This window comes from Chiloscyllium plagiosum, unplaced genomic scaffold (assembly GCF_037043375.1).
Source record: "Chiloscyllium plagiosum isolate Xiang-an unplaced genomic scaffold, Cpla_swu_hap1 HiC_scaffold_45, whole genome shotgun sequence".
NCBI lineage: Eukaryota > Metazoa > Chordata > Chondrichthyes > Orectolobiformes > Hemiscylliidae > Chiloscyllium > Chiloscyllium plagiosum.
The window spans coordinates 36,590,268-36,616,184 of record NW_028270183.1 but is presented as its reverse complement, the minus strand read 5'-3'; the positions used below and the strand labels follow the sequence as shown (position 1 = coordinate 36,616,184).

At 51.4% G+C, this 25,917-nt stretch overlaps 1 protein-coding gene across 3 annotated transcripts in view; it reads left to right on the top strand.

The window, feature by feature from the left end:
• Window positions 1–5,413: 5,413 nt before the first annotated feature.
• Window positions 5,414–25,917, top strand: part of LOC122546871 (cytochrome P450 4F2-like) — a 38,276-nt gene continuing 17,772 nt past the window's right edge. For 2 of the 3 annotated variants that reach the window (XM_087983151.1, XM_087983152.1), the window contains exons 1-3: window positions 5,414–5,536; window positions 14,304–14,514; window positions 15,866–16,010. In XM_087983151.1, the coding sequence (XP_087839277.1) occupies window positions 14,305–14,514; window positions 15,866–16,010 (355 nt within the window). In that variant the 5' untranslated portion in view covers window positions 5,414–5,536; window position 14,304. Of the gene's footprint in view, window positions 5,537–14,303; window positions 14,515–15,865; window positions 16,011–16,934; window positions 17,051–25,917 lie in introns of those variants that run through there. The other variant, XM_087983150.1, reaches the window with a different exon arrangement.

Sequence of the window (25,917 nt, the reverse complement as noted above, 5' to 3'; positions counted from 1 at the left end):
AGTGAGTGTGTGTTGGGGGGTGAGTGTGTGTTGGTGATGAGTGTGTTGGGGGTGTGAGTGTGTGTTGGGGGTGAGTGTGTTGGGGTGAGTATGTTGGGGCGTGAGTGTGTGTTGGGGGTGAGTGTGTTGGGGGTGAGTGTGTTGGGAGTGAGTGTGTGTTGGAGGGTGAGTGGGTTGGAGGTGAATGTGTGTTCGGTGTGAGTATGTGTTGGGGGGTGAGTGTGTTGTCGTGTAAGTGTGTTGGGGGTGAGTTTGTGTTGGGGGATGAGTGTGTTGGGGGTGAGTGTGTTGGGAGTGAGTGTGTTGGGGATGAGTGTGTGTTGGGGGTGAGTGTGTGTTGGGGGGTGAGTGTGTTGGGGGTGAGTGTGTTGGGGGTGAGTGTGTGTTGGGGGTGAGTGTGTTGGGGGTGAGTTTGTGTTGGGGGATGAGTGTGTTGGGGGTGAGTGTGTTGGGAGTGAGTGTGTTGGGGATGAGTGTGTGTTGGGGGTGAGTGTGTGTTGGGGGGTGAGTGTGTTGGGGGTGAGTGTGTTGGGGGTGAGTGTGTGTTGGGGGTGAGTGTGTGTTGGGGGGTGAGTGTGTTGGGGGGTGATTGTGTTGGGGGTGAGTGTGTGTTGGGGGTGAGTGTGTGTTGGGGGGTGAGTGTGTTGGGGGTGAGTGTGTTGGGGGTGAGTGTGTGTTGGGGGGTGAGTGTGTGTTGGTGTGAGTGTGTATTGGGGGTGAGTGTGTTGGGGGGTGAGTGTGTGTTGGGGCTGAGTGTGTTGGGGGTGAGTGTGTGTTGGGGTGAGTGTGCGTTGGGGGTGAGTGTGTTGGAGGGTGAGTGTGTGTTGGGGGGTGAGTGTGTTGGGGGGTGAGTGCGTGTTGCGGGTGAGTGTGTTGGGGCTGAGTGTGTTGGGGGGTGAGTGTGTGTTGGGGTGAGTGTGTGTTGGGGGTGAGTGTGTTGGGGGTGAGTGTGTGTTCGGGGTGAATGTGTGTTTGCAGTGAGTTTGTTGGGGGGTGAGTGTGTTGGGGGGTGAGTGCGTGTTGGGGGTGAGTGTGTTGGGGGTGAGTGTGTTGGGGGTGAGTGTGTGTTGGGGGTGAGTGTGTGTTGGGGGGTGAGTGTGTTGGGGGGTGATTGTGTTGGGGGTGAGTGTGTGTTGGGGGTGAGTGTGTGTTGGGGGGTGAGTGTGTTGGGGGTGAGTGTGTTGGGGGTGAGTGTGTGTTGGGGGGTGAGTGTGTTTTGGGGGTGAGTGTGTGTTTTGGGGGTGAGAGTGTGTTTGGGGTTTAGTGTGTTGGGGTGAGTGTGTGTTGGGGATGAATGTGTGTTGGGGATGAGTGTGTTGGGGGTGAGTGTGTGTTGGTGTGAGTGTGTATTGGGGGTGAGTGTGTTGGGGGGTGAGTGTGTGTTGGGGCTGAGTGTGTTGGGGGTGAGTGTGTGTTGGGGTGAGTGTGTGTTGGGGGTGAGTGTGTTGGAGGGTGAGTGTGTGTTGGGGGGTGAGTGTGTTGGGGGGTGAGTGCGTGTTGGGGGTGAGTGTGTTGGGGCTGAGTGTGTTGGGGGTTGAGTGTGTGTTGGGTGTCAGTGTGTGTTGGGGGGGAGTGTGTGTTTGGGGTGAGTATATTGGGGGTGAGTGTGTGTTGGGGGTCAGTGTGTGTTGGGGGTGAGTCTGTGTTGGGGGTGAGTGTGTGTTGGGGGGTGAGTGTGTTGGGGGTGCATGTGTGTCGGGGAATGAGTGTGTTGGGGGTGAGTGTCTGTTTGGCAGGTGAGAGTGTGTTTGGGGTTTAGTGTGTGTTGGGGGTGAGTGTGTGTTGGGGGGTGAGTGTGTGTTGGGGTGAGTGTGTGTTGGGGGTGAGTGTGTTGGGGGTGAGTGTGTGTTTGGGGTGAATGTGTGTTTGCAGTGAGTTTGTTGGGGGGTGAGTGTGTTGGGGGGTGAGTGCGTGTTGGGGGTGAGTGTGTTGGGGCTGAGTGTGTTGGGGGTTGAGTGTGTGTTGGGTGTCAGTGTGTGTTGGGGGGGAGTGTGTGTTTGGGGTGAGTATATTGGGGGTGAGTGTGTGTTGGGGGTCAGTGTGTGTTGGGGTGAGTCTGTGTTGGGGGTGAGTGTGTGTTGGGGGGTGAGTGTGTTGGGGGTGCATGTGTGTCGGGGGTGAGTGTCTGTTTGGCAGGTGAGAGTGTGTTTGGGGTTTAGTGTGTGTTGGGGGTGAGTGTGTTGGGGGTGAGTGTGTGTTTGGGGGGTGAGTGTGTTGGGGGTGAGTGTGTGTTGGTGTGAGTTTGTGTTGGCGGTGAATGTGTGTTTGGGTGGGTGAGAGTGTGTTTGGGGTTTAGTGTATTGGGGTGTGTGTTGGGGATGAATGTGTGTTGGGGGTGAGTGTGTTGGTGGGTGAGTGTGTGTTGGGGGTGAGTGTGTTGAGGGGTGAGTGTGTGTTGGGGGTGAGTGTGTTGGGGTGAGTGTGTGTTGGGGGTGACTGTGTTGGGGGTGAGTGTGTTGGGGGTGAGTGTGTGTTGGGGGTGAGTGTCTTGGGCGTTAGTGTGTGTTGGGGGTGAGTGTGTGTGGGTGGTGAGTGTGTTGGGAGTTGAGTGTGTGTTGGGGGTGAGTGTGTGTTGGGGGTGAGTGTGTTGGGGGTGAAAGTGTGTTGGGGGTGAGTGTGCCTTGGGAGTGAGTGTGTGTTGGGGGGTGAGTGTGTGTTGGTGATGAGTGTGTTGGGGGTGTGAGTGTGTGTTGGGGGTGAGTGTGTTGGGGTGAGTATGTTGGGGGGTGAGTGTGTGTTGGGGGTGAGTGTGTTGGGGGTGAGTGTGTTGGGAGTGAGTGTGTGTTGGAGGGTGAGTGTGTTGGAGGTGAGTGTGTGTTGGGTGTGAGTGTGTTGGGGGTGAGTGTGTTGGGGTGAGTATGTTGGGGGGTGAGTGTGTGTTGGGGGTGAGTGTGTTGGGGGTGAGTGTGTTGGGAGTGAGTGTGTGTTGGAGGGTGAGTGTGTTGGAGGTGAGTGTGTGTTGGGTGTGAGTGTGTTGGGGGTGAGTGTGTTGCGGGTGAGTGTGTTGGGGGGTGAGTGTGTTGGGGTGAGTGTCTGTTGGGGGTCAGTGTGTGTTCGGAGGTGAGTGTGTTGTTGGGTGAGTGTGTTGGGGGTGAGTGTGTTGGGGGTGAGTGTGTATTGGGGGTGAGTGTGTGTTGGGGGGTGAGTGTGTTGGGGGTGAGTGTGTGTTGGGGGTGAGTGTGTGTTGGGGGTGATTGTGTTGGGGGGTGAAGTCTGTTGGGGGGGTGAGTGTGTTGGGGGTGAGTGTGTGTTTAGGGGTGAGTGTGTGTTGGGGGTGAGTGTGTGTTGGGGGTGAGTGTGTGTTTGGGGGGTGAGTGTGTGTTGGGGTTGAGTGTGTGCTTGGGGGTGAGTGTGTGTTGCAGGTGAGTGTGTGTTGGGGGGTGAGTGTGTGTTGAGGGTGAGTGTGTGTTGGTGGGTGAGTGTGTGTTGGGGGTGAGTGTGTGTTGGGGGGTGAGTGTGTGTTGGGAGTGAGTGTGTGTTTTGGGGGTGAGTGTGTGTTGGGGTGAGTGTGTTGGGGATGAGTGTGTTGGGGGTGAGTGTGTTGGGGGTGAGTGTGTGTTTGGGGTGAGTGTGTTGGGGGTGAGTGTGTGTTGGGGGGTGCGTGTGTGTTGGGGGTGAGTGTGTGTTGGGGTGAGTGCGTTGGGGGTGAGTGTGTTGGGGGTGAGTGTCTTGGGGGTGAGTGTGTGATAGGGGGTGAGTGTGTGTTGGGGGTGAGTGTGTGTTGGGGGTGAGTGATGTTGGGGTGAGTGTGTTGGGGGTGACTGTGTGTTGGGGGTGAGTGTGTGTTTGGGGGTGAGTGTGTGTTGTGGCGTGAGTGTGTGTTGGGGGGTGAGTGTGTGTTGGGGGTGAGTGTGTGTTGGGGGTGAGTGTGTGTTGGGGTGAGTGTGTTGGGGGTGAGTGTGTGTTGGGGGGTGAGTGTGTGTTGGGGATGAGTGTGTGTTGGGGGGTGAGTGTGTGTTGGGGGTGAGTGTGTGTTGGGGGTGCGTATGTGTTGGGGGTGAGTGTGTGTTGGGATGAGTGTGTTGGGGGTGAGTGTGTTGGGGGTGAGTGTGTTGGGGGTGAGTGTGTTGGGGGTGTGTGTTGGGGGTGAGTGTGTTGGGGGTGAGTGTGTGTTGGGGGTGAGTGATGTTGGGGTGAGTGTGTGTTGGGGGGTGAGTGTGTGTTGGGGGTGAGTGTGTGTTTGGGGGTGAGTGTGTGTTTGGGGGTGAGTGTGTGTTGGGGGTGAGTGTGTGTCGGGGTGAGTGTGTTGGGGGTGAGTGTGTGTTGGGGTGAGTGTGTGTTGGGGGTGAGTGTGTGTCGGGGTGAGTGTGTGTTGGGGGTGAGTGTGTGTTTGGGGGTGAGTGTGTGTTGGGGGTGAGTGTGTGTTGGGGGTGAGTGTGTGTTGGGGGTGAGTGTGTTGGGGGTGAGTGTGTGTTGGGTGTGAGTGTGTGTTGGGGGTGAGTGTGTGTTGGGGGTGAGTGTGTGTCGGGGTGAGTGTGTTGGGGGTGAGTGTGTGTTGGGGGTGAGTGTGTGTTGGGGGGTGAGTGTGTGTTGGGGGTGAGTGTGTGTCGGGGTGAGTGTGTTGGGGGTGAGTGTGTGTTGGGGGTGAGTGTGTGTCGGGGTGAGTGTGTTGGGGGTGAGTGTGTGTTGGGGGTGAGTGTGTGTCGGGGTGAGTGTGTGTTGGGGGTGAGTGTGTGTTTGGGGGTGAGTGTGTGTTGGGGGTGAGTGTGTGTTGGGGGTGAGTGTGTGTCGGGGTGAGTGTGTTGGGGGTGAGTGTGTGTTGGGGGGTGAGTGTGTGTTGGGGGTGAGTGTGTGTCGGGGTGAGTGTGTGTTGGGGGTGAGTGTGTGTTTGGGGGTGAGTGTGTGTTGGGGGTGAGTGTGTGTTGGGGGTGAGTGTGTGTCGGGGTGAGTGTGTTGGGGGTGAGTGTGTGTTGGGGGGTGAGTGTGTTGGGGGTGAGTGTGTGTTGGGGGGTGAGTGTGTGTCGGGGTGAGTGTGTTGGGGGTGAGTGTGTGTTGGGGGGTGAGTGTGTGTTGGGGGTGAGTGTGTGTCGGGGTGAGTGTGTGTTGGGGGTGAGTGTGTGTTTGGGGGTGAGTGTGTGTTGGGGGTGAGTGTGTGTTGGGGGTGAGTGTGTGTCGGGGTGAGTGTGTTGGGGGTGAGTGTGTGTTGGGGGTGAGTGTGTGTTTGGGGGTGAGTGTGTGTTGGGGGTGAGTGTGTGTTGGGGGTGAGTGTGTGTCGGGGTGAGTGTGTTGGGGGTGAGTGTGTGTTGGGGTGAGTGTGTGTTGGGGGGTGAGTGTGTGTTTTGGGATTTCTGGCGGGTCTCCCACTTTGGACATATGTCTGATCGACATCTGTAGCCACCAATAGGAGCATCAGAAACTCAAGAAGGCGTGGCCTTCTGCCTATAAATGGCCATTTGGTGACGTGGGCGGGGCCAGTGGCTGATGTGTCACCGAGTGGCCCCAGTCCCGGAGCAGGTCGCGATCCAGAAGCTGAACAGGAACTGATCGGGATCTTGACTCGGAGTGGCTGGTGATCCAGTCCCGGAGCCGGTCTCAGGTGAGCCAGTAGATCCGTCTGTGAACCCAGCCTGCCCCGGAAATGTGTCTGCACCGGATTGGTCACAAACACCATCAGAAATAGCTGGAAAACCCAGCAGGTTCCGGGAGCACCAGCAGAGAGACTGTAAAGTTACTGCTTTGGGTCCAATCCCACTCTGATCCCAATCCAGGTACAGGTACAGACAGACATCCTGATCCAGGTACAGATCCTGATCCCCGGACAGATCCTGATCCAGGTACAGGTACAGATCCTGATCCCCGGACAGATCCTGATCCAGGTACAGATCCTGATCCCGGGACAGATCCTGATCCAGGTACAGGTACAGATCCTGATCCAGGTACAGATACAGATTCTGATCCCGGGACAGATCCTGATCCAGGTACAGGTACAGATCCTGATCCAGGTACAGGTACAGATCCTGATCCCCGTACAGATCCTGATCCAGGTACAGGTACAGATCCTGATCCAGGTACAGGTACAGATCCTGATCCCCGGACAGATCCTGATCCAGATACAGGTACAGATCCTGATCCAGGTACAGATACAGCTTCTGATCCCGGGACAGATCCTGATCCAGGTACAGGTACAGATCCTGATCCAGGTACAGATACAGATTCTGATCCCGGGACAGATCCTGATCCAGGTACAGGTACAGATCCTGATCCCCAGACAGATCCTGAAGCAGGTACAGATTCTGATCCCCGTACAGATCCTGATCCCCGGACAGATCCTGATCCAGGTACAGGTACAGATCCTGATCCCCGTACAGATCCTGATCCCCGTACAGATCCTGATCCAGGTACAGGTACAGATCCTGATCCAGGTACAGATCCTGATCCCCGTACAGATCCTGATCCAGGTACAGGTACAGATCCTGATCCAGGTACAGATCCTGATCCCCGGACAGATCCTGATCCAGGTACAGGTACAGATCCTGATCCCCGGACAGATCCTGATCCCCGGACAGATCCTGATCCAGGTACAGGTACAGATCCAGGTACAGGTACAGATAGAGATCCTGATCCCCGTACAGATTCTGAACCACTTGCTGTCTGGACCTACTTGTGGAACTGCCCTGAGCCAGTGTCCCTGCCAGAAAGTGTCTCTGACCCTGTAGCTCTCTCTAACGCTGTCCCTTCAATCTCTGGGAACAGCTTGCTGTTAGTTTCATGGTGACTCTGGTTAGCACTGCTGCCTCACAGCACTAGAGACCCGGGTTCGGGGGTCAGTGTAGACTTGTTGAGGTGAACAGCCTGTTTCTACGCTGTAGGGAATTTATGGACTGTGCTGGGCTGTATCTCTGTGAAGCTGTTCCTCATTCTGTGACCAATGGAATAAAGTGAGTGAGACACAGGAAACAGGGGGTTGTGGTGACATTTCTCAGAAGACAGTGAGATTCCCCATATTCTAGTGCTGGGAGTGCTGCTTTTATTAAATCTCAATTACTATTGTAACTGGTTGTGTGCACAGAGCAAAATGTACAAACTCCAAAAATCGCAAAGAAAGGTAGTATTCCAAATCCAGGGGGGATACAGATGGAAGGGTGATCTTTATTTCAAAGGGAATAGAACACAGAAGCAAATAAGTTTTGCTAAAACTATACCAGGCACCAGTCAGAGCACAGCTGGAATACTGTATTCAGTTCGGGCCTCTCACCTATGAAAAAATATCCTGGTATTGGAGGCAGTCCAGAGGAGGAGAGAATAAGGAGATACGGGTTGTACTTGTTAGGATATAAAAGAATGAGAGGTGACCTTATTGAAATATACAAAATTCTTAGACGACTTGATGTGGAAGGCTTGCTTCCCCTTGTTGGAGAATCCAAAACCAGAGGGTATAATCTCACAGAGTGCTTCAGAGAACATCTCTGGGACACCCGCACCAACCAACCCCATCACCTCTTGGCCGAACACTTCAACTACCCCCCCCCCTTCCCACTCTGCCGAGGACATGCAGGTCCTGGGCCTCCTCCATCACCTCCCCCTCACCACCCGACGCCTGGACGAAGAATGCCTGATTTCCCTCCTCGGGATCCTTCAACCCCAGGACATCAATGTGGATTTCACCGGTTTCCTCATTTCTCCTTCCCCCACTTTACCCCAGTTCCAACCTTCCAGCTCAGCACTGTCCTCATGACCTGTTCTACCTGCCAATCTCTCTTCCCACCTATCCACTCCTCCCTCCTCTCTAACCGATCACCTTTGCCCCACGCCCATCCACCTGTCACACTCTCAGCTACCTTATTCCCAGCCCCACCCCCCCCCTCCCATTTAGCTCTCCACCCTGAGGCTCCCTTCCTGATGAAGGGCTTTTGCCCGAAACGTCGACTCTCCTGCTTCTCAGATGCTGTCTGACCTGCTGTGCTTTTCCAGCACCACGCTCTCATCTCTCATCTCCAACATCTGCAGTCCTCATTTTTACCGAAATAATCTCAGAGTAAGGGGTCACCCCTTTAAGACAGCAATGAGGAGGAATTTCTTCTCTCAGAGCGGAGTGAATCTGTGGAACGCTTTACTGCAGAGGGTTGTCATGGCTGGGTTATTCAGGATATTCAAGCTCGAGATTTGTAATCAGTAAAGGAATCAGCAGTCATGTGGAAAAGACAGGAATATTGAGTTCAGGTTCCTTATTGAATCACAGGACAGACCCTGTGGGCCAAATGGCCTATTCTGCTCCTTGTAGACAAGGTCAGAAGTCACACGACACCAAGTTACAGTCCAACAGGTTTCTTTGAAATCACAAGCTTTCGGAGCGTTGTTCCTTCATCAGGTGAAGTTTTCTTGTGACACAGAGTCATGAAGTCCTACAGCAGAGAGACAGGCCCTTTGGCCCGAACTGGTCCATGCTGACCAAAATGTCCCACCATGCTGACACCTTTTTCTTGCACTTGGCCAGCAGAATAGGAAATGTCAGACTTTAGTGTGTGAATGAATGTATGGACACTCCTGGTAACTTCTGGCTGTTAGTTTAATATCCATTGTAGGTAAAGGTTTAGGTACAGGTGATATAACACTGGAAGAAAAGAGACATATTGGTGAATCTTTTTGTGATGCATTCATCAGGACAGGATCACAAGAATGCCAAATCACAATGGGAATCTCAATTTATACTGTATGAGAAGTGGGTGGACGATTGATGTCTGATTGGCATTGCCATGGAGATTACGCCAGGGAGCAGTTAATTGTTAGTTTTGGTTTAAATTCAGACCAAGCAGTTGAACTGTGATCGAGTTGGCTGAGTCAATGGGGAGAGCGAGGACCTGAGAATGGTTGTCCCTGGAGTTTGTTTTGTTGGAAAGTGAAAATGTTCTAGTCATCCTGTGTGTAAAGACCCTGAGCTGTGTGTGAATGAGATTACAGCAGATTTGGATAAAATCTATCAAAAACGAGGCTGGTCCCATTAACTACTGGTACAAAGACTGGGGGCAGGCAGTGGGAATCACTTGAAACCCACTGCTCGTGTGGGAAAGCTGGAAGGAGCAAAGGTTTCTAAAGGAGGGGCACATGAAGGAAATCCATTTTTTCAGGGCAATAGGTTAGTGGTTAGCACTGCTGCCTTACAGCACCAGGGACCCAGGTTCGATTCCAGCCTCAGACGACTGTCTGTGTGGAGTTGGCACATTCTCCCCGTGTCTGTGTGGGTTTCCTCCGGGTGCTCCGGTTTACTCCCAGAATCTAAAGATGTGCAGGTTAGATGAATTGGCCACGCTAAATTGCCCGTAGTGTTAGGTTAGGTGCATTAGTCAGGGGTAAATATATAATGAATGGGTCTGCGGGGGTTGGGGGTGGGGTTACTCTGTGAAAGGTCGGTGTGGACTTGTTGGGCCAAATGGCCTGTTTCCATACTGTAGGGATTCTATGACTCTAGGATAGATTTGAGGAATGGGACAGACTGGGCTGTTCTCAATTAATTAAATAGACTTCTGCCCTGCCATGGTGACTCTATTACTTTAGATACAATTCTAAACAGGGAGGTGGAGCAGGAGCAGAGATCCCGGGCTACACTGTGTTCCAACTTGTAGATGGTCAGAAGTTGAGTGCACACAGCGTGCTGCACTCCAGGGTAAAAGAAATACAAACGTAAAGATGTCACAATGATCTTTTTCTTCTGGTTTGTGCCTGGGTTCAGAGTATTGTGTGTATCACTGGGCACCCCACTTTATCACAACACTGGCCCAGACAATCACATTCTTGTAGGTGATGGAGGTTTTGGTGCTGATTACCCGGGGGAGGAGATGGATGGAGAGGAGAATCGATCAAGTTGCTCAAAATCCTGAGGGATCTGCACAGAGTGGAGAGAGTGGGGAGACCCCCTGCCTGTCGGCAGAAGGATTGGGAACCAGAGAGATACCGATTTCAAGATGACGTGGCAATAGTTAGGAGCTGGGACGTTCGGCGGGACACGTGTGATTTTCCAAAGGCATTTAGAAAATGATCTGGCAGGGCAGCGGTGAGATTTACTGTGAAACGGGTTCAGTAAGTCTGACATGGTCCTGGGCTGGGTGTGATGGGACAGGCATCCTGTGTTCTAACCCATCCCCTGACTGAAAATGGAATGAGAGTGTTTAACCCTGCACTCCAGCAGTGTCTGCCAAACACATTTAAGAAGATCGCTTTTTCAAACAGGCCAGATTTGCATGGATTTCAAGTCAAATGAGACAGGAGTGATTTGAATTAAAAGCTTTTCTTTCACACAGGAAGTAGTCAGGGTGAGGAATGTACCGCCTGTGTATGCGCTGGAGGCAGGTTCCACGTTAGATGGTAATGTTGTGCAAGGCTTTGAGGGAAGACGTCTAGCCCCCACCCTGTGTATCCAGCTGTGAGTGTAGCTCTACAATAACTGCTCAGTCATCTCCTGCAAATGAGGAACTGTGTACTTCCTACTTTCAAACTGGACCCAGTAGGATGGGGTAATGTGTGACATCATCGATATGATGCTGCTGACTCTTTCCCATTGGCTGGCTGAAGCCTAGTCACTATCAGACTGCAGACAGTGTGTTCCTTGATCTTGTTTGTCAGTCCCATTGCTTCATCCTACTGTGTCCCTTTGTGTGTTCCTTACTCTGTCGATCCTCCCAATTCTCACCGGACCCTGTCCCGGCTCTCCATTAGACTGTTTTAGAAAAATGCTTTTGTGACATATGGGATAGTGCCTATCCCTAATAGCCCTGGGTAAGGGGCCAGTGGGCTGTCTTCAAGTTGCAGTCCTTTTAAAATGGGTTGCAGGTTTCGGTTCATCAATATATAAATTCCAGAACTTCTTTTAAGTCACCTTCTCAAGATAATTTTGAGGTTTTATCATAGTATAGAGTCATAGAGATGCACAGCACGGAAACAGACCCTTTGGTCCCACCCGTCCATGCCAACCAGATATCCCAACCCAATCTAGTCCCACCTGCCAGCATCCGGCCCATATCTCTCCAAACCCTTCCTATTCATATACGCAGCCAGATGCCTTTTAAGTGTTGCAATTGTACTAGCCTCCACCACTTCCTCTGGCAGCTCGTTCCATACACATACCACCCTCTGCGTGAATATATTGCCCCGTAGGTCTCTTTTATATCTTTCCCCTCTCACCCTTAACCTATGCCCTCTAGTTCTGGACTCCCTGACCAGGTGGTAAGGACAACTCTGGTCTCCTTCCTATTGGAAGGATGTTGTGAAACTTGAAAAGGTTCAGAAAAGATTTACAAGGATGTTGCCAGAGTTGGAGGATCTGAGCTAAAGGGAGAGGTTGAACAGGCTGGGGCTGTTTTCCCTGGAGCATCGGAGGCTGAGGGGTGACCTTGTAGTGGTTTATATAATTATGAGGGTATCTGCAAATATAATTCTGCAAATGCAAATTCACCCCATAGACTTATAGGTGAATGTGCGTGCATGAGGGAGAGAGAGAGAGAGAGAGAGAGAGAGAGAGAGAATGCATGTGAGTGTGAGTGCACTTGAGAGAGTGTGTGGCTGTGTGTGTGAAAGCTTGGTAAAGTATGGGTGTGGGTGTGATGGAGTATAAGCCTGTGAGAGGGTATGTTTGTGAATGTGGGGGGTGGATGGGTGTGTGTATGAGAGAGCGTGTATTTGAGTGAGTGTGCAAGTATATAAGAGTGTGTGTGTGTGGTGTCACCTGTAGTGTAACATGAATCCCAGGTCCTGGTTGAGGCCGTCCCCATGGGTACCAGACTTGGCTATCAGCCTCTGCTTGGCCACTTTGCGTTGTTGCCTGTCCCGAAGTCCACTTTGGAGTACTGTCACCCGAAGGTCTGAGGCCGAGTGGCCTGACCGCTGCAGTGTTTCCTGACCGGGAGGGAGCAACCTTGCCTGGGGATTGTTGTACGGTGCCCATTCATCCATTGCCATAGTCTCTGCTTGGTCTCACCAATGTACCATGCCTCAGGGCATCCCTGCCTACAAGCATATGAGATAAACAATGTTGGCCAAGCCACATGAGTACTGCTGGACAATCCAGGGTTGCTTTCCTTCGATCAGAGGAGGTCAAGGAGAGGCTTAATCAAGGTGTAGAAAATAATGAGGGTCTTTGACAGAATGGACAGGGGAGATTTGGTGGAGAGGTGATTTACTGGAACACACAGATGGAAGGTGGAGGGATTAGAGGGGAACTTGGGGAAAGCCATGCTCACCCAGAGAGTGGTGGGTGTCCAGAATTCGCTGCCCAGATTCTGCTGGTTCAAGCAGGATCCCTCAACTTATTTACAAGGATCTCGATTCCCACCTGAATCACTGGCACCTGCAAGGCCACGGGCCCAGAGATTAGAATGGGTGGCTAGCTTATTCAACACAATGGGCTGAATGGCCTCTTCCTCTGCTGTGCTTATGTATGGTTCTATCCTTCTCTGTCCAGACCCTTCCTCATCTTGAACACCTCTATCAACTCTCCCTTTCTTTCAGTGTGGGCTGCTCTGACCTCCCCATGAGCTTAGGCCAGGTGTTGTGGTTTCTTAAAAATAAGCCTGCAAGATAGAGAAGCAGAATTAGACCATTTGGCCCATCGAATCTGCTCTGCCATTCAATCATGGCTGATATGTTTCTCAACCCCATTCTCCTGCCTTTTCCCTGGAACCCTTGGTCCCCTGAATACTCAAATCTTAAAGACACTCAATGACTTCACCTCCAGAGCCCTCTCTGGCAATGAGTTCCACAGAATGACCACCCCCTGGCTGAAGAAAGTCCTCCTTAGCTCAGTTCTCAATGAGATTGATGGGAGAGCTGCCATAGAGCTCCATAGTCCAACCTTCCAGCGGAGCCCTGACTCCACAAACACCATATTCTCTCACAAGAGGAAACATCTGCTCCACATCCACCCAGTCAAAATGCCCCAGAGTCTTAAATGTTTCTCAGAAGTCATCAGTGACTCTTCTAATCTCCACAGGATTACAGGCCAAGCCTGTCCAGCCATTCTTGATAAGGCATTCTACTTGTTGCAGGATTAGTCCAGTAAACGTTCGCTGAACTGTTTCCAATGCATTAACATTCTTCTGTAGGTATGGTGACCTGTATTTACACAGTGCTCCGGATGTGGTCTCACCAATGCACTGTGTAACTGAAGTATAAACTCCCTACTCTTGCATTCCAAACACAACATTCTGTTAGCTTTCCTGATCACTTGCTGCACCTGTGCACTCACATCCTGCGACTCATACACCAGGACCCCCAGATCCCTCTGCATCCTGGAGCTCTTCAACCCCTCACTGTTCACTTCCTTGTTATTCTTTCTGCCTGAATGGACACTTTCCCACTTCCTCACATTGTACTCCATCGGTGACTCACTTGACCCCTCCACATCCCATTGTAAGCCCCTCAGGTCCTCCTCATGTCTTGCTTTCCTGATAGTTTTTGTGTCATGGCCTGGTGGTGTTATCGCTGGATTGCTAATCTAGAGACCCAGATAACGTTCCGGGGACCTGGGTTCAAATCCCGCCACGTCAGATAGTGGAATTTGAATTCAATAAACCTCTAGAATTAAGAGTCTACCAATGACCATTGTCGATTGTCTAACAAATGTCCTTTAGGGAAGGAAACTGTTATTCTTACCTGGCATGCATGTGACTCCAGACCCACAGCAATGTGGCTGACATGGATGGACAATAAATTAGGGATGGCACAGTGACTCAGTGGTTAGTCACTGCAACCTCACAGCGCCAGGGAGCCAGGTTCGATTCTAGCCTTGGGTGACTGTCTGTGTGGAGTTTGCACGTTCTCCCCAAGTCTGCGTGGGTTTCTTCCGGGTGCTCCGGTTTCCTCCCACAGTTGAAAGATGTGCAGTTTAGGTGAATTGGCCACGCTAAATTGTCCATAGTATTCAGGGATGCATTAGTTAGGTGCATTAGTCAGGGGTAAATGTAGAGTAGGGGAGGGTAGGAGAATGGGTCTGGGTGGGATACTGTTCGGAGGGTCAGTGTGGACTTGTTGGGCCTAACGGCCTGTTTCCACACTGTAGGGAGTCTATGATTCAATGAAATGCTGCCTATCCAGCGAGACCCTAATCTTGTAAATGTATAAAGAAAAAAAAAATCTCCCACACCTTTGATCCTTTCATCTGAGTAAATTATATAAACTGTAAAGAGTTGGGAGCCTAGCATTGATCCCTGGAGCACAGCATCCTGCCTTTGGCTCCTCTGTATGCCATCACTAGGGGGATTGAATCCTGACTGCAGTCTCTCTCCCTATCCTGTAATGTCGAACATCTGCTGGATATGTTTTGCCTGAATGAATGGTTTCTGAGCGCTGATTTTCCTGTTGTCTCTCCCTGACAGGATGTTGCCACTGTTGAAGCAGGTGGCTCTGGGCCAAGGCTCTATCCGGGCCTACCTCTGGTTCTTCGTCATTGCCCTGGCCTTGACTGCCATCATCAAGGCTGCACTCGGTGCCCTCGACCTGCTGAGGCGTTTCCGGGACAACACCAGGAGGTTGAGGTGTTTTGAAAGTCCGCCCAGGAGGAGCTGGCTGATGGGGCACCTGGGAATGGTAGGATCCCTGGAAAGCAGAGTGGGAAGCCCCTTCGCTGGGAGGTGGGAGACCGACAGATCCTGGATCTACGCCGACACACGGGAAGGGGACAGGAATAATTGAGGCTGTTCTGTGAACCAGTGGAGGGGCTGCCGGATAACTGACCCTGAAAACAACGCATGGGCTTTTGGGGAGGTAGAGGGTGGAGAATTGGGGCCTTCCCCCTCAGTCTAGCCCCTATCCACCATGACTGATTTGTGGGCAGGGCGTGGAGACCAGCGGGGAAGCAGAGCTACGACCATGACCGTGGGCAGGGTGGCCATGATCTTACTGACTGGATGAACACAGGTTCGAGGGGCTGAATGGCCTGCTCCTGTTCCTGAGTCCCGTGTTTCTGACACGGCATGGGGTGGCATCCATGAGGCTGAAGCATCTGTTGAACCGATGTAGAATCAGAGAAAATCGGAGCATGAGTCGGCCATTTGGCCCTTCAAGCCTGCCCCACCATTCAATATGATCGGCCAATTCATTATCTTGTTACCTATACCTTTGATCCCTTCAGCCCCATGAACAATATCGAACTCTTTCTTGAGGACTTTCAATGCTTTGACCTCAACAGTTTCCATGGCAGCTCACAGTCTCTGGGTGAAGAGATTTCTCCTCCTCTCACTCCGATACGGCCCACTCTGCATCCTCAAACTGTGACCCCGGTTCTGAGCTTCCCAGACGTTGGGAACATCCTTCCTGTGTTTACCCCGCCCGGTCCTATTGGAATTTTATAGGTATCTATGAGACCTCCCCCTCTGTTGTAAACTGTGGTGAATATAGTCCAAATTGATCCAGTCTCTCTTCACAAGCCAATCCCAGGGATCAGGACCTTATGGATTTTGTTGCAATGTGAACGTAAGGGGGATTGTGTAACTCTGTCACACTCCTGTCTCCACTTGTGTGTGTGAGTGTGTGTGTGTGTGTGGGGTGAAGGGACTCTGTGTGTGTGTGTGTGTGTGGGGAAGGGACTCTGTGTGTGTGAGTGTGTGTGTGGGTGTGGGGAAGGGACTCTGTGTTTGTGAGTGTATGTGAGTGTGTGTGTCTGTGTGTGTATATTCGTCCTCGTGGGTGCCTTCTCTTTGTAGCTCCAACTGCTCAGACGCGCTATGACCTACCTGTGGTGCAGGCGGGATTTGAACCAGGGGCCTCCTGCCTCAGAGGTAGGGACACTACCACTGCACCACAGGCGCTTTCCTTTCTCCCCGTTCAGTGGGTGTTTTGTTAAATTGACTAACTACCTGAAACCTGCTGCTTGGTTCTGTGTTTGCTGTGACCTTGCATCCTAATGTCTCTCTCTGTTTGTACACCCCACTGTGGGCAGGTCAATCCCGATGAGGAAGGCATGAGAAAGATCGCAGAGCTGGTTTTGACATTCCCACTCACCATGAAGACGTGGCTGGGACCAGCTTTGCCACTGATCTCGCTGTTCCACCCCGATTACATTAAGCCTGTCCTGTTGGCATCAGGTATTCAGTCAAAGCCCGAGCCGATGAGTATTGAGTAAGGTACTGGGAGAGGCTGTGGACACCTCAGTCCTCCCAAGGTACTGACTGAGACAATCAGAATGGGATCCTGTCCAACAGGGAGAGGCAGACAGGCCAAGACAGAGGGATGGGACAGGCAAGTGGCAGTGCAGCAAGAGGCCATTCATCCCATTGATGCTGTGTTGTTACAATCCACACTAAGGGGACAGTCGGCTGTTCCTGATCCAAGATTCACCTATTTCTCATGGGTCCGCTTTTCAATGTGGGCCCTGGGGAAGTGAAGAGTAGATTGGGTGGGTCAGCGGTTTCTCATAAACGTGGATTTCAGTGACAGGCCTATGTGGTACACAATGGGCAGCAGGCCACAGGTCTGACTCATCCACTAAAAGTTTTCGACGTTACTACGAGCCAGATCCTCAGGTGAATCTCTGGAATATGCCCGTCAATTTTGCCTGTCCTTGGATCTTGACACGGGGTTATCAGGACTCAATATTGTTGCCTTGGTGTATTGGATAGTGAGACAGTATCAAGCCAGCTCTACAGGCACTGAGCATACAGGCTTCAGCCAGGTTAGGCCCCAGAGCCTTGGTAACTGCCTGACTTTGCTAAAATGGCTGCCCTCACACAAAATGGTTGCCATTGTGAAGGCACTGAGGTGTATCCAGGATCTCCCATCACACGCCCCAGTTCTGACTTTACTGAGGAACCATCATTACCTCTGAGCAGAAGTCAACTTTGACTATTAAACGTGAATCAGAGCGGGCCCTGGGAAGGTAGGTGAGGTAACTTGACACAGGTCCCTCCTCAGTTTGTGAGGAATGTATCTGTTTGAATTCAGCTGTGGAGAAGCTGATGCAATGAAAAAACTGTCAATGTTTTCTCTCTATGTACGCTATTGAATTTCAGATGCAGGTCAGTGTCTCCAGATATGTGTGTCATCTCTAAAAGCTGAAAGTTTGTTTTATGAAAGTTTGGAGTTCATCACAGCCAGATCCTTTCCTGAATAGACTGTTGTTCACAAGGAGAAAGTGAGGACTGCAGATGCTGGAGATCAGAGCTGAAAATGTGTTGCTGGAAAAGCGCAGCAGGTCAGGCAGCATCCAAGGAGCAGGAGAATCGACGTTTCAGGCATGAGCCCTTCTTCAGGATTCTCCTGTTCCTTGGATGCTGCCTGACCTGCTGCACTTTTCCAGCAACACATTTTCAGCTGTTGTTCACTAGGCCAGGTTTGTGGGCAAAAATACGATCTTTCCGGCAATTTAAAGAAAGGTGACTGCCTGGATAGCTTGGTCTCTCTGGTATATCTGTTGGTGCTTTTGGTGTGCTCTCCTCTCCACTATTGGCGATGTCATTGGTGTGACCCCTTCACTCTCTGTTCATTGTTTGTCTGGTCTATTGCTCTTGGCTGGTTGGGCAGTCTTACCTGCTGGGGATTGAAGTGGAATAGTGACCTGGTACCGTGCCCAGAGGTAAAGCATCAGGAGTCACCTTAACATGCCCTAGATCCCTGGTCCAAATCAACCCAAACGTCTCCTCACATCTCTCCGCTACTTTTCACCCTCTGTGTCCTCCTTCACTCACTTTCCTTGTGTTGCTTTCTTTCTCACTGCCTCTCCCTTTGTCCCTATCTAACTCATCTCTTCCTTCACTCCCTCAATCCCTGACTCTTGTCCCTCTCTGCGTATCCCACAGGTTACACGGGATCTCATCTGTGTGTTCACATTGTTGAGGTGTTTCATAAACCTCTATCAATCCCAAACTAATCCCACTGGCCTGTATTCCTGATGAAGGGCTTTTGCCCGAAACGTCGATTTTACTGCTCCTCGGATGCTGCCTGACCTGCTGTGCTCTTCCAGCACCACTAATCCAGAATCTGGGTTCCAGCATCTGCAGTCATTGTTTTTACCAAATCCCACTGGCCGCGCGCTCTCCCCATAGCCCTGTATCAATCCCAAACTAATCCACTCTCTCCCCATAGCCCTGTATCAATCCCAAACTAATCCCACTGCCCCACTCTCTCCCCATAGCCCTGTATCAATCCCAAACTAATCCCACTGTCCCGCTCTCTCTCCCCATAGCCCTGTATCAATCACAAACTAGTTCCACTGGCCCTGCTCTCTCCCCATAGCCCTGTATCGATCCCCAAACAAATCCCACTGCCCCACTCTCTCCCCATAGCCCTGTATCAATCACAAACTAGTTCCACTGGCCCTGCTCTCTCCCCATAGCCCTGTATCGATCCCCAAACTAATCCCACTGTCCCACCCACTCCCCAAAGCCCTGTATCAAGCCCCAGACTAATCCCACTGCCCAACTCTCCCACCATAACCCTGTATCAATCCCCAAACGAATCCTACTGCCCCACTCTCTCCCCAATGCCCTGTATAAATCCCAAACTAATCCCACTGCCCCGCTCTCTCCAAATAGCTCCGTATCAATCCAAAACTAATCCCACTGCCCCACTCTCTCCCCATAGCTCCATATCAATCCCCAAATTAATCCCACTGCCCCACTCTCTCCCCATAGCTCCGTATCAATCCCCAAACTAATCCCACTGCCCTTGCTCTCTCCTCATAGCTCTGTATCAATCCCCAAACGAATCCCACTGCCCCACTCTATCCCCATAGCCCTGTATCAATCCCCAAACTAATCCCACTGCCCTTGCTCTCTCCCCATAGCTCTGTATCAATCACCAAACGAATCACACTGCCCCACTCTCTCCCCATAGCCCTGTATCAATCCCCAAACTAATCCCACTGCCCCACTCTCTCCCCATAGCCCTGTATCAATCCCCGAACTAATCCCACAGCCCCACTCTCTCTCCATTGCCCTGTATCCATCCCCAAACTAATCCCACTGCCCCGCGCTCTCCCCACAGCTCTGTACCAATCCCCAAACTAATCCCACCACCCCGCTCGCTCCCCATAGCCCTGTATCAATCCCCAAACTAATCCCACTGCCCCACTCTCTCCCCATATCCCTATATCAATCCCAGATGAATCCCACGGCCCCTGCTCTCCCCATAGCCCTATATCAATCCCTAACCTAATCCCACCACCCCGCACTCTCCCCATAGCCCTGTATCGATCCCCAAACTAATCCCACTGCCCCTCTCTCCCCTCCATAGCTCTGTATCCATCCCCAAACTAATCCCACTGCCCCTCTCTCCCCTCCATAGCTCTGTATCAAACCCCAAACTAATCCCACAGCCCCACTCTCTCTCCATAGCCCTGTATCAATCCACAAGCTAATCCCACTGCCCCACTCTCTCCCCATAGCTCTGTATCAATCCCCAAACTAATTCCACCACCCTGCTCGCTCCCCATAGCCCTGTATCGATCCCCAAACTAATCCCACTGCCTCACTCTCTCCCCATAGCTCTGTATCAATCCCCAAACTAATCCCACTGCCCCGCGCTCTCCCCATAGCTCTGTATCAATCCCCAAACTAATCCCACTGCCTCACTCTCTCCCCATAGCCCTGTATCAATCGCAAATGAATCCCACTGCCCGGCTCGCTCCCCATAGCCCTATATCAATCCCCAAACTAATCCCACCACCCCGCACTCTCCCCATACCTCTGTATCAATCCACAAACTAATCCCACTGCCTCACTCTCTCCCCATAGCCCTGTATCAATCCCCAAACTAATCCCACTGCCCCATTCTCTCCCCATAGCCCTGTATCAATCGCAAATGAATCCCACTGCCCGGCTCGCTCCCCATAGCCCTATATCAATCCCCAAACTAATCCCACCACCCCGCACTCTCCCTATACCTCTGTATCAATCCACAAACTAATCCCACTGCCTCACTCTCTCCCCATAGCCCTGTATCAATCCCCAAACTAATCCCACTGCCCCATTCTCTCCCCATAGCTCTGTATCAATCCCCAAACTAATCTCACTGCCTCACTCTCTCCCCATAGCCCTGTATCAATCCCCAAACTAATCCCACTGCCCCGCACTCTCCCCATAGCTCTGTATCAATCCCCAAACTAATCCCACTGCCCCACTCTCTCCCCATAGCCCTGTATCAATCCCCAAACTAATCCCACCACCCCGCACTCTCCCCATACCTCTGTATCAATCCACAAACTAATCCCACTGCCTCACTCTCTCCCCATAGCCCTGTATCAATCCCCAAACTAATCCCACTGCCCCATTCTCTCCCCATAGCCCTGTATCAATCGCAAATGAATCCCACTGCCCGGCTCGCTCCCCATAGCCCTATATCAATCCCCAAACTAATCCCACCACCCCGCACTCTCCCTATACCTCTGTATCAATCCACAAACTAATCCCACTGCCTCACTCTCTCCCCATAGCCCTGTATCAATCCCCAAACTAATCCCACTGCCCCATTCTCTCCCCATAGCTCTGTATCAATCCCCAAACTAATCTCACTGCCTCACTCTCTCCCCATAGCCCTGTATCAATCCCCAAACTAATCCCACTGCCCCGCACTCTCCCCATAGCTCTGTATCAATCCCCAAACTAATCCCACTGCCCCACTCTCTCCCCATAGCCCTGTATCAATCCCCAAACTAATCCCACTGCCCCACTCTCTCCCCATATCCCTATATCAATCCCAGATGAATCCCATGGCCCCTGCTCTCTCCCCATAGCCCTATATCAATCCCCAAACTAATCCCACCACCCCGCACTCTCCCCATAGCTCTGTATCAATCCCCAAACAAATCCCACTGCCCCACTCTCTCCCCATAGCCCTGTATCAATCCCCAAACTAATCCCACTGCCCCACTCTCTCCCAATATCCCTATATCAATCCCCAAACTAATCCCACCACCCCGCACTCTCCCCATAGCCCTTTATCAATCCCCAAACAAATCCCACTGCCCCACTCTCTCCCCATAGCCCTGTATCAATCCCCAAAATAATCCCAGTGCCCACTCTCTCCCCAATGCCCTGTATCAATCCCCAAACTAATCCCACTGCCCCGTTCTCTACCCATAGTCCTGTATCAATCCAAAATTAATCCCACTGCCCCACTCTCTCCCCATAGCCCTGTATCAATCCCCAAACTAATCCCACTGCCCCATCCTCTCCCCATAGCCCTGTATCAATCCCCAAACTAATCCCACCACCCTACTCTCTCCCCATAGCCCTGTATCAATCCCCAAAATAATCCCAGTGCCCACTCTCTCACCATAGCCCTGTATCGATCCCCAAACTAATCCCACTGCCCCTCTCTCCCCTTCATAGCTCTGTATCAATCCCCAAACTAATCCCACCGTCCCGCTCTCTCCTAATAGCCCTGTATCAATCCCCAAACTAATCCCACTGGCCCCGCGCTCTCCCCATAGCCCTGTATCAATCCCAAATGAATCCCACTTCCGCTCTTTCCCATAGCTGTGTATCAATCCCCAAACTAATCCCACCGCCACACTCTCTCCCCATAGCACTGTATCATGCCCAAACTAATTTCACTGCCCCACTCTCTCCCCATAGCCCTGTATCAATCCCCAAACTAATCCCACTGCCCGCTCTCCCCATAGCCCTGTATCCATCCCCAAACTAATCCCACTGCCCTGCGCTCTCCTCACAGCCCTGTACCAAACCCCAAACTAATCCCACCATCCCGCTCGCTCCCCATAGCCCTGTACCAATCCCCAAATTAGTCCCACCACCCTGCACTTTCCCCATAGCCCTATATCAATCCCCAAACAAATCCCACTGCTCCACTCATTCCCCATAGCTCTGTATCAATCCCCAAACTAATTCCACTGCCCCACCCTCTCCCCATAGCCCTGTATCAATCCGAAACTAATCCCACTGTCCCACTCATTCCCCATAGCCCTGCATCAATATTGTGCTAATCCCACTGCCTCCGCTCTCTCCCCATAGCCCTGTATCAATCCCGAAACTAATCCCACTGCCCCACTCTCTCCCCATAGCCCTGCATCAATCCTGTGCTAATCCCACTGCCTCACTCTCTCCCCATAGCTCTGTATCAATCCCCAAACTAATCCCACTGCCCCACACTCTCTCCATAGCCCTGTATCCATCCCCAAACTAATCCCACTGCCCCGTGCTCTCCCCACAGCCCTGTACCAAACCCCAAACTAATCCCACCACCCCGCTCGCTCCCCATAGCCCTGTACCAATCCCCAAACTAATCCCACCACCCCGCACTCTCCCCATAGCCCTGTATCAATCCCCAAACAAATCCCACTGCCCCACTCATTCCCCATAGCCCTGTATCAATCCCCAAACTAATCCCACTGGCCCCACTCATTCCCCATAGCTCTGTATTAATCCCCAAACTAATTCCACAGCCTCACTCTCTCACCATAGCCCTGTATCAATCCACAAATTAATCCCACTGCCTCACTCTCTCCCCATAGCCCTGTATCAATCCCAAACTAATCCCACTATCCCACTCATTCCCCATAGGCCTGCATCAATCCTGTGCTAATCCCACTGCCTCCGCTCTCTCCCCATAGCCCTGTAGCAATCCCCAAACTAATCCCATTGCCCCACACGCTCCCCATAGCTCTGTATCAATCCCCAAACTAATCCCACTGCCCCGCTCTCTCCCCATAGCCCTGTATCCATCCCCAAACTAATCCCACTGCCCCACTCTCTCTCCATAGCTCTGTATCAATCCCCAAACTAATCCCACTGCCCCGCTCTCTCCCCATAGCCCTGTATCAATCCCCAAACTAATCCCACTGCCCCACTCTCTCTCCATAGCCCTGTATCAATCCCCAAACTAATCCCATTACAAGCATACACGTCTAAGTGAATAATCAACATTTCACTCTGTAAATATTTAATATGTATTCGTGGATTTTTTGAATTAACCAGTCCAGAGATGGGACTTAAAAATGCGCCTTCTGGTTCGGTGATAGGGACACTACCACTAAGGAGTCCTTAAACTAGTGGTTCACCTAAATCCCGAATTAATACCCATCAACTACCTTTAACTAATCATAATTAACATAATGAATTCACCCTGCCCCCCCCCCACCTCCGTTTGCAGACTGTCCCCCTGCTTTTGTGTGTGTGTCTCTGTCTCCTTCCATTTTATTTCAGTTGGCTCTTTCTCCATCTCTTCCGTTTTCTGTCTGTCACCTTTATTCTCTCCTTCTCTATCTGCATCTCTTGTTCCCTCTCTCTGTCTCTTTTATTCTATCGCTCTCTATCTTTCTTTCTTGTTCCCTCTCTCTGAATCTGTCTCTCTTGTTCTCTCTCTCACTCTCTCTCTCTTTCTGTCTCCCTCTCTCTCTCTCCCCCCATCTCTGTACGTTACTGTAGGTGACACTCCCTCCCCAGCACTGGACTATAACGCAGGGTAATTATTTAATGCTGCGGCTCTATGAACTAAATCATTTGCTTGTGTGAAAATAATTCCTAATAGAAGGACCACTGCATGAGCTGGGGACAAATTGACACCATTTCAGAATTATATGACCAGCTTCAGCCTGAACTTTTGATCAATTTTTCCAGACTTCACAAAGACCTGTTTCCTACCAGGGTCCACTTCTGCTGCACCCTGGACACTATGGATAATGTACCATGGCCCACCTAACCTGCACATCCCTGGACACTATGGGTAATGTACCATGGCCCACCTAACCTGCACATCCCTGAACACTAAGGGTAATGTACCATGGCCCACCTAACCTGCACATCCCTGGACACTATGGATAATGTACCATGGCCCACCTAACCTGCACATCCCTGAACACTAAAGGTAATGTACCATGGCCCACCTAACCTGCACATCCCTGGACACTATGGATAATGTACCATGGCCCACCTAACCTGCACATCCCTGAACACTATGGGTAATGTACCATGGCCCACCTAACCTGCACATCCCTGGACACTATGGGTAATGTACCATGGCTAATCCACCTAACCTGCACATCCCTGAACACTATGGGTAATGTACCATGGCCCACCTAACATACACATCCCTGAACACTATGGGTAATGTACCATGGCCCACCTAACCTACACATCTCTGGACAGTATGGGTAATGTACCATGGCCCACCTAACCTACACATCCCTGGACACTATGGGTAATTTACGATGGCCCACCTAACCTACACATCTCTGGACAATATGGGTAATGTACCATGGCTAATCCACCTAACCTGCACATCCCTGGACACTATGGGTAATTTACCATGGCCCACCTAACATACACATCCCTGAATACTATGGGTAATGTACCATGGCCCACCTAACCTACACATCTCTGGACAGTATGGGTAATGTACCATGGCTAATCCACCTAACCTGCACATCCCTGGACACTATGGGTAATGTACCATGGCCCACCTAACCTGCACATCCCTGGACACTATGGATAATATACCATGGCCCACCTAACCTGCACATCCCTGAACACAATGGGTAATGTACCATGGCCCACCTAACCTGCACATCCCTGAACACAATGGGTTATGTACCATGGCCCACCTAACCTGCACATCCCTGAACACAATGGGTTATGTACCATGGCCCACCTAACCTGCACATCCCTGAACACAATGGGTAATGTACCATGGCCCATCTAAGCTGCACATCCCTGAACACTATGGGTAATGTACCATGGCCCACCTAACCTACACATCCCTGGATACTATGGGTAATGTACCATAGCCCACCTAACCTACACATCCCTGAACACTATGGGTAATTTACCATGGCTCACCTAACCTACACATCTCTGGACAGTATGGGTAATGTACCATGGCCCACCTAACCTGCACATCCCTGAACACTATGGGTTATGTACCATGGCTAATCCACCTAACCTGCACATCCCTGGACACTATGGGTTATGTACCATGGCCCACCTAACCTACACATCCCTGGACAGTATGGGTAATGTACCATAGCTAATCCACCTAACCTGCACATCCCTGGACACTATGGGTAATGTACCATGGCTAATCCACCTAACCTGCACATCCCTGAACACTATGGGTAATGTACCATGGCCCACCTAACATACACATCCCTGAACACTATGGGTAATGTACCATGGCCCACCTAACCTACACATCTCTGGACAGTATGGGTAATGTACCATGGCCCACCTAACCTGCACATCCCTGGACACTATGGGTAATGTACCATGGCCCACCTAACCTACACATCCCTGAACACTATGGGTAATGTACCATAGCCCACCTAACCTACACATCTCTGGACAGTATGGGTAATGTACCATGGCTAATCCACCGAACCTGCACATCCCTGGACACTATGGATAATATACCATGGCCCACCTAACCTGCACATCCCTGAACACAATGGGTAATGTACCATGGCCCATCTAAGCTGCACATCCCTGAACACTATGGGTAATGTACCATGGCCCACCTAACCTGCACATCCCTGAACACAATGGGTTATGTACCATGGCCCACCTAACCTACACATCCCTGAACACTATGGGTAATGTACCATGGCCCACCTAACCTGCACATCTCTGGACACTATGGGTAATGTACCATGGCCCACCTAACCTGCACATCCCTGAACACAATGGGTAATGTACCATGGCCCACCTAACCTACACATCCCTGAACACTATGGGTAATGTACCATGGCCCACCTAACCTACACATCCCTGAACACTATGGGTAATGTACCATGGCCCACCTAACCTGCACATCCCTGAACACAATGGATAATGTACCATGGCTAATCTACCTAACCTACACATCCCTGGACTCTATGGGTAATGTACCATGGCCCACCTAACCTACACATCCCTGGACTCTATGGGTAATGTACCATGGCCCACCTAACCTACACATCCCTGAACACTATGGGTAATTTACCATGGCCCACCTAACCTACACATCCCTGGACACTATGGATAATGTACCATGGCTAACCTACCT